This window comes from Peromyscus maniculatus, chromosome 17, assembly GCF_049852395.1.
Source record: "Peromyscus maniculatus bairdii isolate BWxNUB_F1_BW_parent chromosome 17, HU_Pman_BW_mat_3.1, whole genome shotgun sequence".
Lineage (NCBI taxonomy): Eukaryota > Metazoa > Chordata > Mammalia > Rodentia > Cricetidae > Peromyscus > Peromyscus maniculatus.
Window position 1 is genome coordinate 46,844,965 of NC_134868.1, and position 15,691 is coordinate 46,860,655.

General features: G+C 44.1%; 1 protein-coding gene across 14 annotated transcripts in view; it reads right to left on the minus strand.

Annotated features, from left to right (window-relative positions):
• Nucleotides 1-15,691, minus strand: part of Kcnu1 (potassium calcium-activated channel subfamily U member 1) — a 78,531-nt gene that overhangs the window by 40,873 nt on the left and 21,967 nt on the right. For 9 of the 14 annotated variants that reach the window (XM_076553602.1, XM_076553600.1, XM_076553603.1 and 6 more), the window contains 6 exons: nt 13,520-13,595; nt 7,795-7,965; nt 6,290-6,381; nt 5,021-5,131; nt 4,108-4,213; nt 401-483 (listed from right to left, as the gene is read on the minus strand). In XM_076553602.1, coding sequence (XP_076409717.1) covers nt 401-483; nt 4,108-4,213; nt 5,021-5,131; nt 6,290-6,381; nt 7,795-7,965; nt 13,520-13,595 — 639 coding nt within the window. Of the gene's footprint in view, nt 1-400; nt 484-4,107; nt 4,214-5,020; nt 5,132-6,289; nt 6,382-7,794; nt 7,996-13,519; nt 13,596-15,691 lie in introns of all 14 variants that reach the window. The other 5 variants (XM_076553597.1, XM_076553598.1, XM_076553591.1 and 2 more) reach the window with 1 other exon arrangement.

Consider the following 15,691-nt stretch of genomic DNA (forward strand, 5'->3'; position numbering starts at 1 on the left):
TATCTAAATACTAATCTGGAGTTACAGCTGGGAATGTAGCTCAGTTGGTAGAGTTAACACATGATGTCCTGGGTTTGATCCTTACCACCATAAAAAGGGGGAGAGGGTGTTTGTATGCTTGCTTTTAAAACGTCTCCTTATCTATAGGAAACATCGGGGGACATGATGGAGAAGGTCATACCCATTAGGATGTTCTACTTCCACTTCCCTTCGCATTCAGTGTTTTGGGGTGCATGTGGGACAAAAAGCAGGCAGGAACCTGGCATATGATGAACCTAGTGAATTAGAGATGCCATCTCCCCTCATTCAGTCCTGTGTGATAGGCTTGGTTTTAGTGTATAGAGAAGAATACCGTCCTCGGAGCACACAAGAACAAAACAGAGGCACGCCCGCTTCTCACCTCATGATGTTTGAAATGTCTTCGGCATGCAAGTCGCTGCACAGAGAGTTGGCTAGAATCAGGCAGGCTTCTGCAGACTCCACCTGTTCTTCAGATCAAACAGCGGCCGTCAGCTTAACGACAAGAGCAATACTCTAGCATTCCCTCTTTGAGACCGTTTTACGGTTTCCTCAAACTACCGCCAACACGAAGAGCACATGTAGGAAGGAGTCGTGAACCACATGTCTTCCTATCAAGACCACCGTCCTGCAAATGCTGCCGAGGCCCTGAGGATCAGGGCACAGGGTCTCTTATAGAAATTGAAAATTGCTTTACGATGGGTACGGTTTCAAGCTGTACTTTCCTATACTATATATCACCATTATTCATGTCTGCTGATGAGCAATAAGACCTTTTCCAGGGCTGGAGAGATGGCTCAGAGGTTAAGAGCACTGCTTGTTCTTTCAAAGGTCCTGAGTTCAATTCCCAGCAACCACATGGTGGCTCACAACCATCTGTAATGAGATCTGGTGACCTCTTCTGGCCTGCAGGGTTATGTGCAGTCAGAACACTGTATACATAATAAATAAATTTAAAAAGAAAAAAAAAGATCTTTTCCAGCAACTGCCAGCATATTTATCCACCTTAAGGACACCAAACAATGGCAGAATTGTTCACAATGAAGAGTCACTCAACATTTGGGATCTAAATTTTAAAGTGCCAGAAAATTATTGAAATTACTCCTACAGTAACAAATTATAAGACAAAAAGATGATGCTGAGTCTGTCATTTTCTGCTTGGGAGTCTTTGCATTAGCTCTATAGACCAGTGGTTCTCAACTTTCCTAATGCTGTGACCCTTTAATATAGTTCCTAATGTTGTGGTGACCTCCAACTATAAAATTATTTTCATTGCTATTTCCTAACTGTAATTTTGCTAATGTTATGAATCACAATGTAAATAGCTGTGTTTTCCAATGGTCTTAGGCAATCCTTGTGAAAGGGTCATTTGTGCATGGATTGCCCAGCGAAGGAGAAATAGATGAGATCTACATAAGCAAACTGGGGGTGAAGGGGCTAATGGAGGGCAAGGGATGGGGGATGAGAACATAGGGGAACTGGAGGTTCTAGCTGGAAGAGGGACAGAGTGGGAGAGCAAGGAAAGAGATACCATGATAAATGAAGACATCATGGGCATAGGGAGAAACAGAGTGCTAGGGAAGTTCCCAGGAATCCACAAGGATGACCCCACCATAGACTACTGGCAATAGTCCAGAGGGTGCCTGAACTGGCCTACTCTGATGATCAGATGGCTGAATACCCTAACTCATAGAGCCCTCATCCAGTGACTGATGGAAGCAGATGCAGAGATCCACAACCGGGAGCCAGGCCGAGCTCCAGGAGTCCAATCGATGAGAGAGAGGAGGGATTCTAATGAGCAAGGGACATCAAGATCATGATGGGAAAATGTACAGAGACAACCAGCCAAACTAGTGGAAATGCATGAACTGGATCACCAATAGTGGAGGAGCCCCCATGGTACTGGACTAGGCCCTCTGGATAGTCGAGACAGTTGTTTAGCTTGAATTGCTTAGGGGTCCCCCAGGCAGTGGGATCAGACCAGTCTCTGGTGCATGAGCCGGTTTTTTGGAGCCTAGTGCCTATGGTGGGACACTTTGCATGGCCTTGGTGCAGGGAGGAGGGGTTTGGACCTGCTTCAACTGAATGTACCAGGCTCTGCTGACTCCCCATGGGAGACCTTGCCTTGAAGGAGGTGGGAATGGGAGGGTGGGCTGAGGGGGAAGACTGGGGGGGCAGGAGGAGGGAGGAGAGGGGAATCTGTGGTTGGTATATAAAATGAATAGAAAATCTCTTAATTAAAAAAAAAGGGGTCATTTGACCCCCAAAGGGGTCATGACCCACAGGCTGAGAACCACTGCTATAGACTTTTGCTTTGAACTGAATTATTCAGGTTTGTTACTTAGATACCAGGAAGCCAGTTTTGATCCAACACCAAACTTTAGTATTCACTTGGCCACTGTTCATTATTTTTAGACTTGGCCTTGCTGGAATTTCCACTATTTTTCTTAATGTGTATCTTATCAAAGGTCAATATACTAATATCTAAGAAGGGAAGTTGATGAGAACCAATGAAGACCATATTTGGCTATGCAGCCCGCTGAGGAAGAAAAGTCATCAGCAGAAATCTCACCCAGCTGTGAACCTTGCGAGCTACAATAATAACTGGCCTAGCAAGCTATGAATACCACGTATGTAGTAGTGGTATGAATGCTATAGGAGTAACCAACTCTGATGAGCTTTAGGACCTGGGAGTAGAAAGAAACTCGGGCCTGGGAAGTTCACAGACACTAGGAGAGAACCTACTAATATTACTTTGATAAATGGGCATACTATCAAACCACCTTCTAAATACGTTATCTCTAAACCCATAGGTAAGTATAGCTTCTCACTATACTTCTTTACGTAGTGGACAGCAGTCAAAACAGAGCCGAGCAACTGGTCAAAGTGCAGAGGTTAAGTGTCTGTTAAGTGATCAGCCACAAAGTGGACATCTGTGCCACGCCCTCCCCTCCAAGGTTCTGAGAACATAGTCAAATTGTGTGGTGGAAAGATCTGTAGAGCCAAAGGCTGAGAAGTCTGGGGAGAAAGCAGTGTATTCTGGCCGGGCCAGGCCTGCTGCACCTATGAATGCACAGTAGCTGTGTTTGCCTGTGTGAGACCTGAACAAGATCAAGCCAATCAACATCCCCACAGGGACTGGGGACGGGTACAGCCACCAGCTGAGGAGCTGTGGACAGTTCACGGCTACTAGTGGAGGAGGAAATTGGTTTTTCTTAGGAGTGTGGTTCCTGGGAGGCTGACCACACTCCAGTAAAGAGTCTCACACCCATGTGTATATGGGCAGCACTAACTGGACTCAGTGAGTTACAAACAATAAAACAAGAGCAAGAGAGAGAGAGAGAGAGAGAGACAGAGACAGAGACAGAAACAGAGAGAGACAGAGAGAGAGAGAGAGAGTAATGTCAAGTTGTGTGGGAATCCAGAAGGAACTAGATGGAGAGAGGAGCAAATATAGGTAAAACAAGTAGCATGTATATACAAAATCCTCCAGGAATAAATAAAAATAAAGGGCGTGGGAAGAGGACATCATATACTGTGCAAATAAATGTTTCTGATTTAAATATTTTTTTTAAGATTTATTTATTTATTATATATACAGCGTTCTGTCTGCAAGTATGCCTGCAGGTCAGAAGAGGGCGCCAGATCTCATTACAGATGGTTGTGAGCCACCATGTGGTTGCTGGGAATTGAACTCAGGACACTCTGGAAGAGCAGCCAATGCTCTTAACCTCTGAGCCATCTCTCCAGACCTGATTTAAATATTTTTAAAAACAAAAGACATAAGAGAACACACACTCTTATTATCTACAACTTTTTCCAGACCCCCTAAGTAACAGAATAAAATCTCATAGCGAGTACGATGGAAGAAGAATTTAAAAGTGGTATAGATCAACACTGAGGTCCACTTGCTGTGAGTCGAGGACTTGGAAGTCAGTTGTGTTCTTTTCTGATCAATGCTTAAAACCGTGGACACTGTGCTTTCCTCCCGTCAAAAGACTTGGACTGCTAGCTTCTGAAGCAGCAACCCAGCCCATCGCTCTCATTCCCGGCTTACGGAAGGGACAAACAGAGAGAGTTAGATCTTACTGAAACTCGCTTCAGATCCTCGAACTTCAGTGCGGAGCCACATACGAATGTCGTGAAGGACAAATTGCACTTGAATAAGGTCTCCAGTTCCAAGGACGGAGGCTCCCTAGATGAAAGAGTTGAGTGGCAAAGATAAACCCAGAGCGTGGCTCTGCTTGGTGGTTATCTGACTTAGTACATTTACTAAATCCCTAATTCCATCAGAAGCCATCTGTATTCCATTATATATCCATATAGCTAGAGGACGTTGGCACAACTAACCCAATCTACAAATGCATCTGTAGATAAGGCCTGAGCAACCCTAGTGCACAAAACCGAAAAAATAGAGAGACCATGAATCAAACAATGCAAACAATTCAATTACTCAGAGGGGTACAGCATTTCAGGGCTGGAAAGATGGCACAGTGGTTAAAGGCACTGACTGCTCTTAGGGCAGGCCAGATTTCAGAAAAATATCTGGAAAGATAGACTCCAAAATTTTTGCACTGGTTAGGTCTAGACATGAAGTTACTTTTCTTTTTCTACACTTCATCTTTCCAGAAAGGCTGAGAAGTGATTATTTTTTCTATTGTTGTTTACTATTGTTTCCTAAAATTTCTATAAATGTTACAAGTGTAATTTCCTTCCATTAAACACACACACACACACACACACACACACACACACACACACACACACACACACATAGCTGGACAGTCGTGGCACACATCTTTAATCCCAACACTCGGGAGGCAGAGGCAGGTGGATCTCTGTGAGTTCGAGGCCAGCCTGGTCTACAGAGCGAGTTCCAGGACAGGTTCCAAAGCTGCACAGAGAAACCCTGTCTTGAAAAGCAAAAAACAACAGCAACAACAAATGTAGACACATTCCAACTATTCATTTAGAACAGACTAAGCCACACTGATGCACTTACTCTCCAAGGAACACAATCTCAGTGTTGATTTCTCCCGACCTATGGCGGAGGAAATTCCTCAGAAAGGCAGTTACACTGTCAATCGTGATGTTTCCACAGACCACGATGAACCTAAGCAACAAGAAAGGGGAAGAAGAGCATCTGAAGAACAGAAGGACCGCTCTCCCATGGTATCTGAGGGAATGGACTCCAAGAACCGCGCCCCCCACCCACACACAAATGGTCAAAATCTATAGATGCTCCATGTCCTCATTTAAAATGCATAAACGTGCTTGTGACCTACACTCGTCCCCTGGCCTACCTGAAGTCATCTCTAGGCTACTTGTAAAATCAAATGCAATGTAAATGTTATATGAATAGTTGTCACGGTGTGTTGTTCATGGAATAATGAAAAGGAAAGCAATCGATGCAAGTTCAGTACTGATGCAAATTGCTTTTAAATATTGTCTATCTGAGGCTGATTGGACCCCCAGAATCTGATAGATCTGACTGTATCTTCCTGTCAAGATGATAGAAGGGCAATTAGCTTAAATTGTTTTCAGTAAGTTTTGTCTATGAATCCTTTAGAATTTAGCAACATAAACACGAAGGAGTTCAAAGCACTGGAAGCCTCCAGTTCTATGGGCTTTTGCCTCCTCTCAAAACATGCATGTATTCCAGGCGGTGGTGACCCACATCTTTAATCCCAGCATTCAGGAGGCGGATTTCTGTGAGTTCAAGGCCAGCCTGGTCTACAGAGCGAGTTCCAGGCCTGGCACCAAAACAACACAGAGAAACCCTGTCTCGAAAAAAAACCAAAAACCAAACCAAAACAAAAGACAAACAAACAAACAACAACAAAAAAAAAACATGCATGTCTCCAAACAGCTGCATTATACAAAGATTTCTGGGAAAGCTACCATTATGGTTATAATTGTCACAATTATTTATCACATAATAGACTTACTACCTCCTATACTTGCAAAACTCTGCTATTCACAAGTGTCATTATTTTGGGGGGACTCTCTGTCTCTCTCCCCTCTCTCTCTTATCCAGGTTGATAGAAGTTGATTAAACACTCTTATGAATAGCTCTCTCAGCAATTTGTAACAAGTAGTGAACATCCTGTTTATATGGCATTCCTTCTAACAGGATTCTCTTCGGTGAATGAAAACCTTTGGCATGGCGGGCCCTCGGGTCTGCAGCCTTGACAGGCAGTGTGCGTCTAGAACAATACCCGTGGCCAACGGGACACCGTAGACTGTAGGAACTGTAGGAAGAGCTAATTACTTCTTTCCTTTAATGGCTTCATAGGGCTTGGTGTATTTCCTCCTGTTGGTAAAGAGCTCCACCATTTCCGGGATGTAGTTCGCAAACAGTATCTAAAATAACAAGTGAGAAGAAAAGTTCCTCAGGGCTCCTTACTTGGACAGACATTCCCAAATTACAAGGCTATAAAGAAAAAGACCAGAACACATGAATGGCTCTCATCTAGCACAGTGGATCTCAACCTCCCTAACGCTGCGACCCTTTAATACAGTTTGTGTTGTGGTGACCCCAGCCATAAGATTATTTTCCCTGCGACTTCATAACTGTCATTTTTGTCACTGTGATGAATTGTAATGTACCTAAGTATTTTTGGAGCTAGAGATTTGTCAAAGGGGTCATAACCCACAGGTTGAGAACCACTGATTTAGCAGAAGGCTATAACAGTGAGCTGCATTTAAAAGAGAGATTATATTTCCCCCAGTTTTTTGAGAATTAGGATTTTGATTAAAATTAACAAATTGATATTGTTTCAAAATGATAAACACAAATATTAGACAACTTCTCTACAAATTTGTCCCTTGATGGTTTCTAACTTCTTTCTGATTCTGATTTCACGCTGGACTGTTAAAAACAAAACAAAACAAGGGCTGAGAGCTGGCTCAGCAGTTAAGAGCAGGGGTTGATCTTCCAAGGGCCCCAGTTTAATTCCCAGCACCCACAACCATCTGTAATGAGATCTGGCGCCCTCTTCTGGCTTGCAGGCATACGTGCAGGCAGAACATAGCGTACGTAAGTAAATAAATCTAAAAAGACCCCAAAACTTCACATATGACACTGGAGGGACCAGAGACGATGACTGAAGCATCGGAAGGTGGCCCTGGTCATGGCAATATAAAAATGGTGGAGCGGAGCACACGGTTGTGGCTTTTTAAGAGACCGAAATAAGAAGTAAGAAATGAGGCTTCAGCCGGGCGTTGGTGGCGCACGCCTTTAATCCCAGCACTTGGGAGGCAAAGTCAGGCGGATCTCTGTGAGTTCGAGGCCAGCCTGGGCTACCAAGTGAGCTCCAGGAAAGGCGCAAAGCTACACAGAGAAACCCTGTCTCGAAAAACCAAAAAAAAAAAAAAAGAAATGAGGCTTCTTAGGCCCTCACCACTCCCTTGAACCAAGCATAAATACTAGTTTATCCGGACATTCCCTGGAACTAATTACTGGTGTAGTGAGCGGTTGTCATTTGAGAGAGATCTTCCTCTTCAGGAGAAGATTTTAGTCTGATGGGGGGAACAATGGAGGAAAACGCACTTGCTTGATTCAATGTAGACTCTACCTCCTTTCACCCCCGGAAACTAAGGAGCTGCACCCCAGGTTCCAGGGCACACGGTTTGGAAAAGGTGGAATCTGTGCATCTTCTCATTTTCACATACACTGAATAAGGCAACATTCACTTTCAACTCTATATTGTCTCCTCACCATTAACTGAATGCTTTTATTTGTAGAGTCAAGAGATAATAAAAAATACTCCTCACCAAACTTCCGAGGGTGAAGAAAACGATGAAAGTCCGTCCTAGGGAGGTCTTGGCCACCACATCCCCAAAGCCAACAGTTGACATGGTTGCCGTCACCAGATAAATGGACTCGAAGTAGGACATAGACTGTGAATTTCTACCCTTGAGCCAGGGGTCACCGGAATTTTCCACCTGTCCAAAGAGAGATGGCAAAGGAAAGGTCTGTGAATAGAAGAGACGGGAGGGAGAAGGCAAACACTCCATCAGTTTCCCTCAATTCAGGCCAGAGACAAGAGCAAATGGCGGACTGCAGCTGCTAAGGGCCCTCCCAACCGTGGGTGCTGATCAGGAGGCCTTGCGTCCACTGACATCCGGCGGGGGCAGGGGGCACGCACTCAGATCCGGAACACCCCGCGGGGCTGGCTGCCTACTTCCCTTGAGGCCCGGAGCATCCTGGAGCCAGGGGTCTCTGGCAGTCACCATTCATTTCCATTTTTGAAGAAGATGGGGAAAATCGGTAAGGAAGCTGAGCCTGGGTTTCAGTGAGCTTAATTAAGCACATGGCCTTAACATCTAAGGAGAGGCAAACTTTCCCAGGTTGATTGGAATGAGGTGGCACCAATTTGCTTTTGGTCATGGTGTTTCATCACAGCAATGGAAACCCTAAGACAAGTTGGTACCAGGACAGCTGTGACAGACCTGACCATGTTAGTTGGGGTAGGATTATGGAAGGACTTTGGACCTGTGGGCTAGAAACCCCATTGAGTGTTGAGAGCTCACTGTTCTGTCAAAGCTTAGGAGATAAGAATGTGGAGAGCAGTGCAGACAATGGAGACCTGGCTTGTGACTTTTCAGAGGGAAGCAGACTCTACCAGGCCCTTTGTGTGCCGAATCTGTGGTTCTGGTCAGCTGGGGCTGAAGAATCGGCAGTGATTAACAAGAGACCAGGACCACTAAAGCAAAACCTTTGCTATGCTGGGACAGTGGATGCTGAGAAGTTAGCAGTGATCAACAGACAAACATCATTGAGGTGAAACCTTCTGGGAAATGTTTTTTGAGAGTGAGCACACAGAAACTGTGTTCCAGAGGTAGCCAAGGTTGGACCTCCGCCTGGCAGCTGAACTTGGTAGTGTAAGGGTCACCCCGGTGGTACTGGTTTTGAAAGCATGGAGGGGTCGTGGAGAACAGCTTAGGTTTGGCATGATGAAGAGAGCCTAGGAGAGGCTGTTGGTGAAAATGCAGACCAGTTCCAGCAGAAGACCCAGCACTTTGGAGATGCCAGGACCATGGGATGACCACCAAGAACAGCAGCAGCAGTGGAGTGGAGCCGGCCCTAACTTAGAAGACAACTGTGTGTATTGCAGAGGGCAAGTTGGAGAAGCGACCAAGCCCTTTGGAAGAGTCCAGAAGATGGTGAGTGAATCCCAGATAACTGGATGCTAGCTATTTACACTGTTGGAATTTGGTTTTGCTTCGTTCAGATTGTGACTGGGCCCTGGTTCTTCCCTCTTGAAGTGAGGAGGTATTTAATTTTGATTTTTATAGGAGTCCACAGCTGAAAGACTTTGAACTTTAAAAAGAGATTTTGGATTTTTGGAGACTGGGTATTTTAAGGAGACTTAAGTTTTAATGTGTTTGAATTTGTGAGGACTGCAGTACTTTTAAAGTTATTTATGTTTTGTATTATGATATCAACATTAACATGCCATCTTGGGGAAAGGAAAACTTCTAATTGAAGAGTGGTGTATTTGTGTGTCAACTTGACAAGGGATCAGTTGTATTGGCTACTTTTATGTCAACCTGACACAAGCTAGAGTTATCTGAGAGAAGGGAGCCTCAATTGAGAAAATGCCTCTGTAAGACTGGGTTGTAGACAAGCCTGTGGGGCATTTTCTTAACAATGGTGAAGGGCCCAGCCCATTGTGGGTGGTGCCACCCCTGGGCTGGTGGTCCTGGGTTCTACAAGAAAGCAGGCTGAGCAAGCCATGGGGAACAAGCCAGTAATCAGCGCCCCTCTATGGCCTCTGCATCAGCTCCTGCCTCCAGGTTCCTGTTCTGTTTGAGTTCCTGTCCTGACTTCCTTCGATGATGAACCTGATATGGAAGTGCAAGCCAAACAAACCCTTTCTAAGACAGTAGGTGCACATACCAGCACGCCACCATCATTTCCCTGGCGATGACATTTGTCTTGAAATTCATTAATCACTACATTTTCACCATGACTCTCCATTCCCAACTTCTTAGTTTAATTCACTCCCCCTGTGGTTTGATTTTTTAATCAGCACACATTTCTGAAAGGGGTGTTGCCTTCCTCTGCAAACTTATATGTTTACTTTCATACGGGCCTCACATCATCATCTGACATTGATCAATGCTACCAAGCAATCTGATGCTACTTTCTTTTGCTTCCTTCTAACAGTCTTTCCTTCTTCAGCTTGTCCTCTCTTCTTATCCTTGAAGATCAGGAACTGCTCCACACACAGCAGAGAGGGTAGATCCATCCCTGCATTTGACAGAACTGGACTGAGAATCATGTGCCTACCAGGGAAGAAGCAACCATCACTGTACCCGAATGCTACAAGACGCGTCATCAGGGATCTTTGCTGAATGCCAATGAGAAATTCTCAGGCTCAATGCAACGCACAGGCATGCTTTGTTTGTTCTAATAACTTTATTAACTGAGAGTCATTTCCCCTAGTGCGCAGTATGGCTTTTCATCTACAGATGCCAGACTTTATTTCAAGCATTCCTTTGGGAACACTTGGGATGTGTCTAGTGCGTTAAGTCTCTTTGACGGTTCTGCTTCACGGATTTAAATTTTTCTCCTCAGGTGGATCTGTCTGTTCTCATGCCTGTGCATTCCCCACAGTGCTGTCCTCCTGGCCTCTCAATCTGTTCTGTCACGTTTTTTCTTTTGCATCTGGTTCCCTTTTTTTTTTGCACATGGCTTCTGTTCCACAGGACAGTCTATTCTTCTGACGTCTTTGAGTCTACTCTTCAATTCTATCGTTTAGTAATCCGCTAGTCACATATTTTTTTTCAGTCAAGGTTTTTGGGGAGTGTTTTATTTTTTGACAATTTCATGCACATATACACATGTACATTGGTGGTTTTCACCACTTGTGCTTTCTCCCTCTGAATCCTTTCTCTGTCCAACGAGATCTGCTCCTGCTTTTGTGACTTTATGGTGTTGTTCGTGTTGTCTGGGAGGTTTTGGGTATGACTCTCTGAGTTCAGTCAGGGTTGCTCTCATGAAGGTGAGTGAGGAGGTATTTACTGCCATGGGCAAGTTACCCCCGGCTAATGCACTGATAGTCAAAAGAGTTCATGCCTTTGTGTAAAGGATCGTGTTAGATTTTTATAGGCTCATCTGCGCTTGTTCACACAAGGAGGTATTTTTCTTAACTTTTCTATTGTTCCACTTGGCAAGTCACATTAAGTAGCTTATAACCATTGTATTCTGTAACTACCTTTTATTACTTTTGTGAAATTGAAGCTTAGGCACCATACAAATTTCTATCTAGTTAATACTCAAATTTGAATGGTATCAGCGGGGGAGGGGGCTGGGGGAGGGGGTGGTGGTGGTGCATGCTTTTCATCCCAGTTCTTGGGAGGCAGAGGTAGGTGGATCTCTGAGTTCAAGGCCAGCCTGGTCTACCGTCTTGAATCCTAAAAAAAAAAAATGGAGTGGTAATCACTTTTTAGCTGAAGGATAGTGTCAGTACAGGATGGCAAGGCAGTGGGACAATCATAACTTTGATTTGGGGCTGTCATTTCTAACATCCTCTCAACAAAAATCTATTTTCTGTGCTCTTTTAGTTTAGGTTGTTTTTTTTTTTTTTTTAACTTTTCTTTTGTTGTTTCTTACATTCTCAAAATCAGTGTGGTTCAAAATGGAACCCTCTTGTTCCCCAATCCTCTGATGGCTTCTCCTTTCTTTTCTGAATGAACCCCTGCTGGAGACCTCCATGTCCAGCATGCTCCCGTGCTTAGAGGGCTGAAGCAGAGACTTCAAAGACTCACAGCCATGTCCGGTCCAGCAGCAGCTATTCTGCCATGACCTCTGGTGACCTTGAGAGAACAGGGTGTCCAGACTCCTGTATACACCCAAGGAATCCAGAAATCCACATTCACATGAATGCTCCATAAGAGTTAGCAACTAACCACACAAAAAAAAAGGAAGGAAGGAAGGAAGAAAGGAAGGAAGACAATAGAAAAGAAAAGAAAAGAAAGGGAAAAAAAGAAAAACAAAGACAAAAATTAATGAAAGAATTAGTCAAATAAAACATGCCTTTAGGCCACATTGAGCCTGAGACCATCTCACTGGAAGCAAAGGTACAGGATGTCTGAGTGGCATCTCCTGTAGAATTCTGGGACAACAATAGTTGCTTCTGCCCTGGAAAGAATGTAACTCTTGGTCCAACACTATCACTGTGAAGAAAATCTACCCTTTCTGCTCTGACTCTTCAAAAACACCTCCCTCCCGGCTGACCACTGAGGAGTGCTGTGCCTAGTTTCAGATCCCAAGGTTCTGTCAGAGACCGCGCTTAATGTCTGACTCTTTTCTTAAGAAGCTATGCTGTAGCTCTTTTTATAGTCATTGTTTAAATTAATTTCAAGAGAGCGCCTCAAGTCAAAAAGACTTCCGCTGTTTTATTTTTGTTGTTCAGAAAACATTCTGAAGACTTTTGGCACTGCATTTCAATTTCCCATCCTCTCATAACTCACCTGTCCTGGAGCACTGAAGTCAGGAACCTTTTCTATTGAGGAAACCTACAGTGTCTCATTCTGCAGGGTAGAAACAAGCCTTTCTACCCTGTGGATAGTTCCAGAAGAACAGAAATATCCCTAAAGGGTTGTCACAATGCTCTCTTTTGCAACAGGAATTCAACCTCTCAAAACAGCTACCCAGTCTTAATAATACTGGAATTCTTTCATTGTCTTTTTCCCCAATAAAACCCAGGGCCTTGTACGGAAAGTGCTTTACTACTGAACTAAGCCCTAGCCCTAGCTTCATTCCTTCACTTTTACGTGTTTATTTAAAATTTAAGAACCCCAAACTTCATGAAGATTTATCAATAAACCTTATGTAAAAGCCAAAGTCAACCTGTGAGCCCCACCTGCCCAAAGACCAGGTAACTTCCTGGAATGCTGGGAGTTGTAGTTCTTAGAAAATGACAAAGCCACATGAGAAATAATGGTGACTGTGTGATTTTGTCCTTAGAAAGCTCCTACGACACACATCTTGTTGACACTCACTGGGAACCCAGGGGTGGACCTGATCAGAGTCCATTTTTCTCGTCAGTACTTAATGAAAGCTTACTTCAAATCTGGCTCAGAATTGTGTAACTGGTTTTTCTTTCATGAATTTCAGGATTAGCACTTACCTATGTGTTATAACTTTAGCCCTAATGAGATTTTTTTACTAAGACCAGATTTTGAAATATCAGAAGAGGAAACAAAGCTATCTTGATGGTGGGAGATGCGAAAATTATGATAAATAATGATGGGAAATAAAAAGTAAAACCAAAAAGGTGAAAGCAAAAAGATAAACCTCTGGTCTAGTCCCTCTCCAGTTTCGAAGAAAAAATGCTCACACTGGCAGATGCCATTGGGACTACAAGGATGCTCACACTGGCGGATGCCATTGGGGACTGCAAGGATGCCCACACTGGCGGATGCCATTGGGGACTGCAAGGATGCCCACACTGGCGGATGCCATTGGGGACTGCGGTGATCTGCTTACCAGGTGAAGGAATCCTGCAGCTGTGAACCAGGTACTGAGAACTATTGACATGAGTTTGGAAAGCTTCACTGAATTACTAAAAGGATAAGGACAAAGAACTGTTAGGTCTCTGCAGGCAGGTTCTCAATCAGCACCAACACATTGTTCTTCAAAAGCCCAGCTTTCTGCTCACAGCGTGGCCCACAGACTGGAAGGTACAGCAGCACCTGGGGCTCTGCCCTCACCTGTCAGTCTGCACGGTCACAGGGTCTCTGTATCATTCATGTATGCATTAAGAGTCTAAGAGACCGGGCTGGAGAGGTGGCTCAGAGGTTAAGAGCACTGTCTGCTCTTCCAGAGGTCCTGAGTTCAATTCCCAGCAATCACATGGTGGCTCACAACCATCAGTAATGAGATCTGGTGCCCCCTTCTGGCATATGGCAAACTTGCAGAAAGAACACTCTCTACATAATAAATAAATCTTAAAAAAAAAAAAAAAGAGTCTAAGAAACACTGCTGGAAACACATCCAGTGTTATGCATTTCTTCAAACGTTATAGATTTTACTGTTTCCGTCCATCAGTCTGGTGTTTTAAAGGCACACATGGGATCAGTACTCAGCAAATGTATAAGGTTACAGGAACAAAAATGGCAGCAGTCCAGGCATGGACCTGTAATCTAGATTACAGGAATGTAGGGACACACGCTGGACTTAACCCTGAGATGCACTTCAGACCACAATATTGACATTTCTCATAAGAATGTAGCAGTGTGGTGAAAGAGATAGTCTGGACCTTTATTACTGTCTTTTGGAGATATTTAGGTTGCACTATATTTACCTGTGATGCTGGGGTTTGAACCCGGGACCTTGTAGATGCTAGGTAAATACTCCCCCATTAAGCCACACCCTAAGTTCATGGCTCTGCTTCTCTAAGCAATAGTTCACTGCTGCTGATGGGTATCGCCCATGCTCAGGGGAGCTGTTACACCTCTAAACCTGAAGAAGTGTTTCTTACTGTAGTAGCCAACAAGAGGTGATTTCTTTTTTTTAATTGATTACGTCTGTTCTTTCATAATTGTACACATGCAGAAAATGCATTCTGATTACTGTCTCCTGAAGCCCTCACTTATCCTGACAATGCCCACCCTACCAGTCCTTTACCCAGATTCGCTGACTCTTGATTGTGCCTTGTAACCCACTTAATTTAAGCAGGGCCATCTTCTGAACAGTGGATTGGAACCATCCATTGGAACCTAGTGAAGTCACCACTGGGTACACAACTGATTCCCCAGCTCTGAATTTATCAGTACACAACGGTTCATCAGTGAGGGGTAGTGCCCTCTGAGCTCCTCACTCCAACTATGCCTGATTGGCAATGGGCGCATTCTTGTGCAGACCAAAGGCAGACATCCATGGCTACTGTGAGATCACAAATACAATGGCTGTGTGTTGTATTTTCTTTCTTTCACTCTAGCCCCATGTTGGGTGCCAAGATGTTGTTGGCTGTTTTTCACTCTTTGGTTCTTTGGCTCTTTGGGGGCCCGCCACCTAGTTTCCAAATAAATCACACATGGAGGTGTATTCTTAGTTATAAATGCCCAGCCTTGGCTTGGCTTGTTTCTTGCCAGCTTTTCTTAACTTTAAATTATCCCATCTACCTTTTTGCCTCTAGGCTTTTTCCTTTTTTCACTTGTGTATATCTTACTTTCACTCTTACTCCATGGCTGGCTCTAGCCCCTAACATCCTCCTCTCCTTGTTCTCTTGCTCTTTCTTCTCTTCCTCACAGATTTCTCCTTCTATTAATTCTTCCTGCTGCCAGCCCCGCCTATCCTTTCTCCTGCCTCACTATTGGCCGTTCAGCTCTTTATTAGACCATCAGGTGTTTTAGACAGGCTACGTAACACAGCTTCACAGAATTAAACAAATACAACATAAAAGAATGCAACATATCTTTGCGCCATTTAAAAAAATGTTGCACAGCATAAACAAATGTAACACATCTGAAAATAATATTCCACAACAGCTGTGTCTTGCTCAGAGATGGCATTTTGCAGCCTTTCTCCCGATCTTCTGGCTCTTACACTCATGCTTCCTGCCTCCGCTTCTGCAACATTCCCTGAACCTTAGAGGGGATGGAATACGTGTCTGGTATTCGAGTAGGGCTGAGTACTCATGTATCACTTATTATCAGC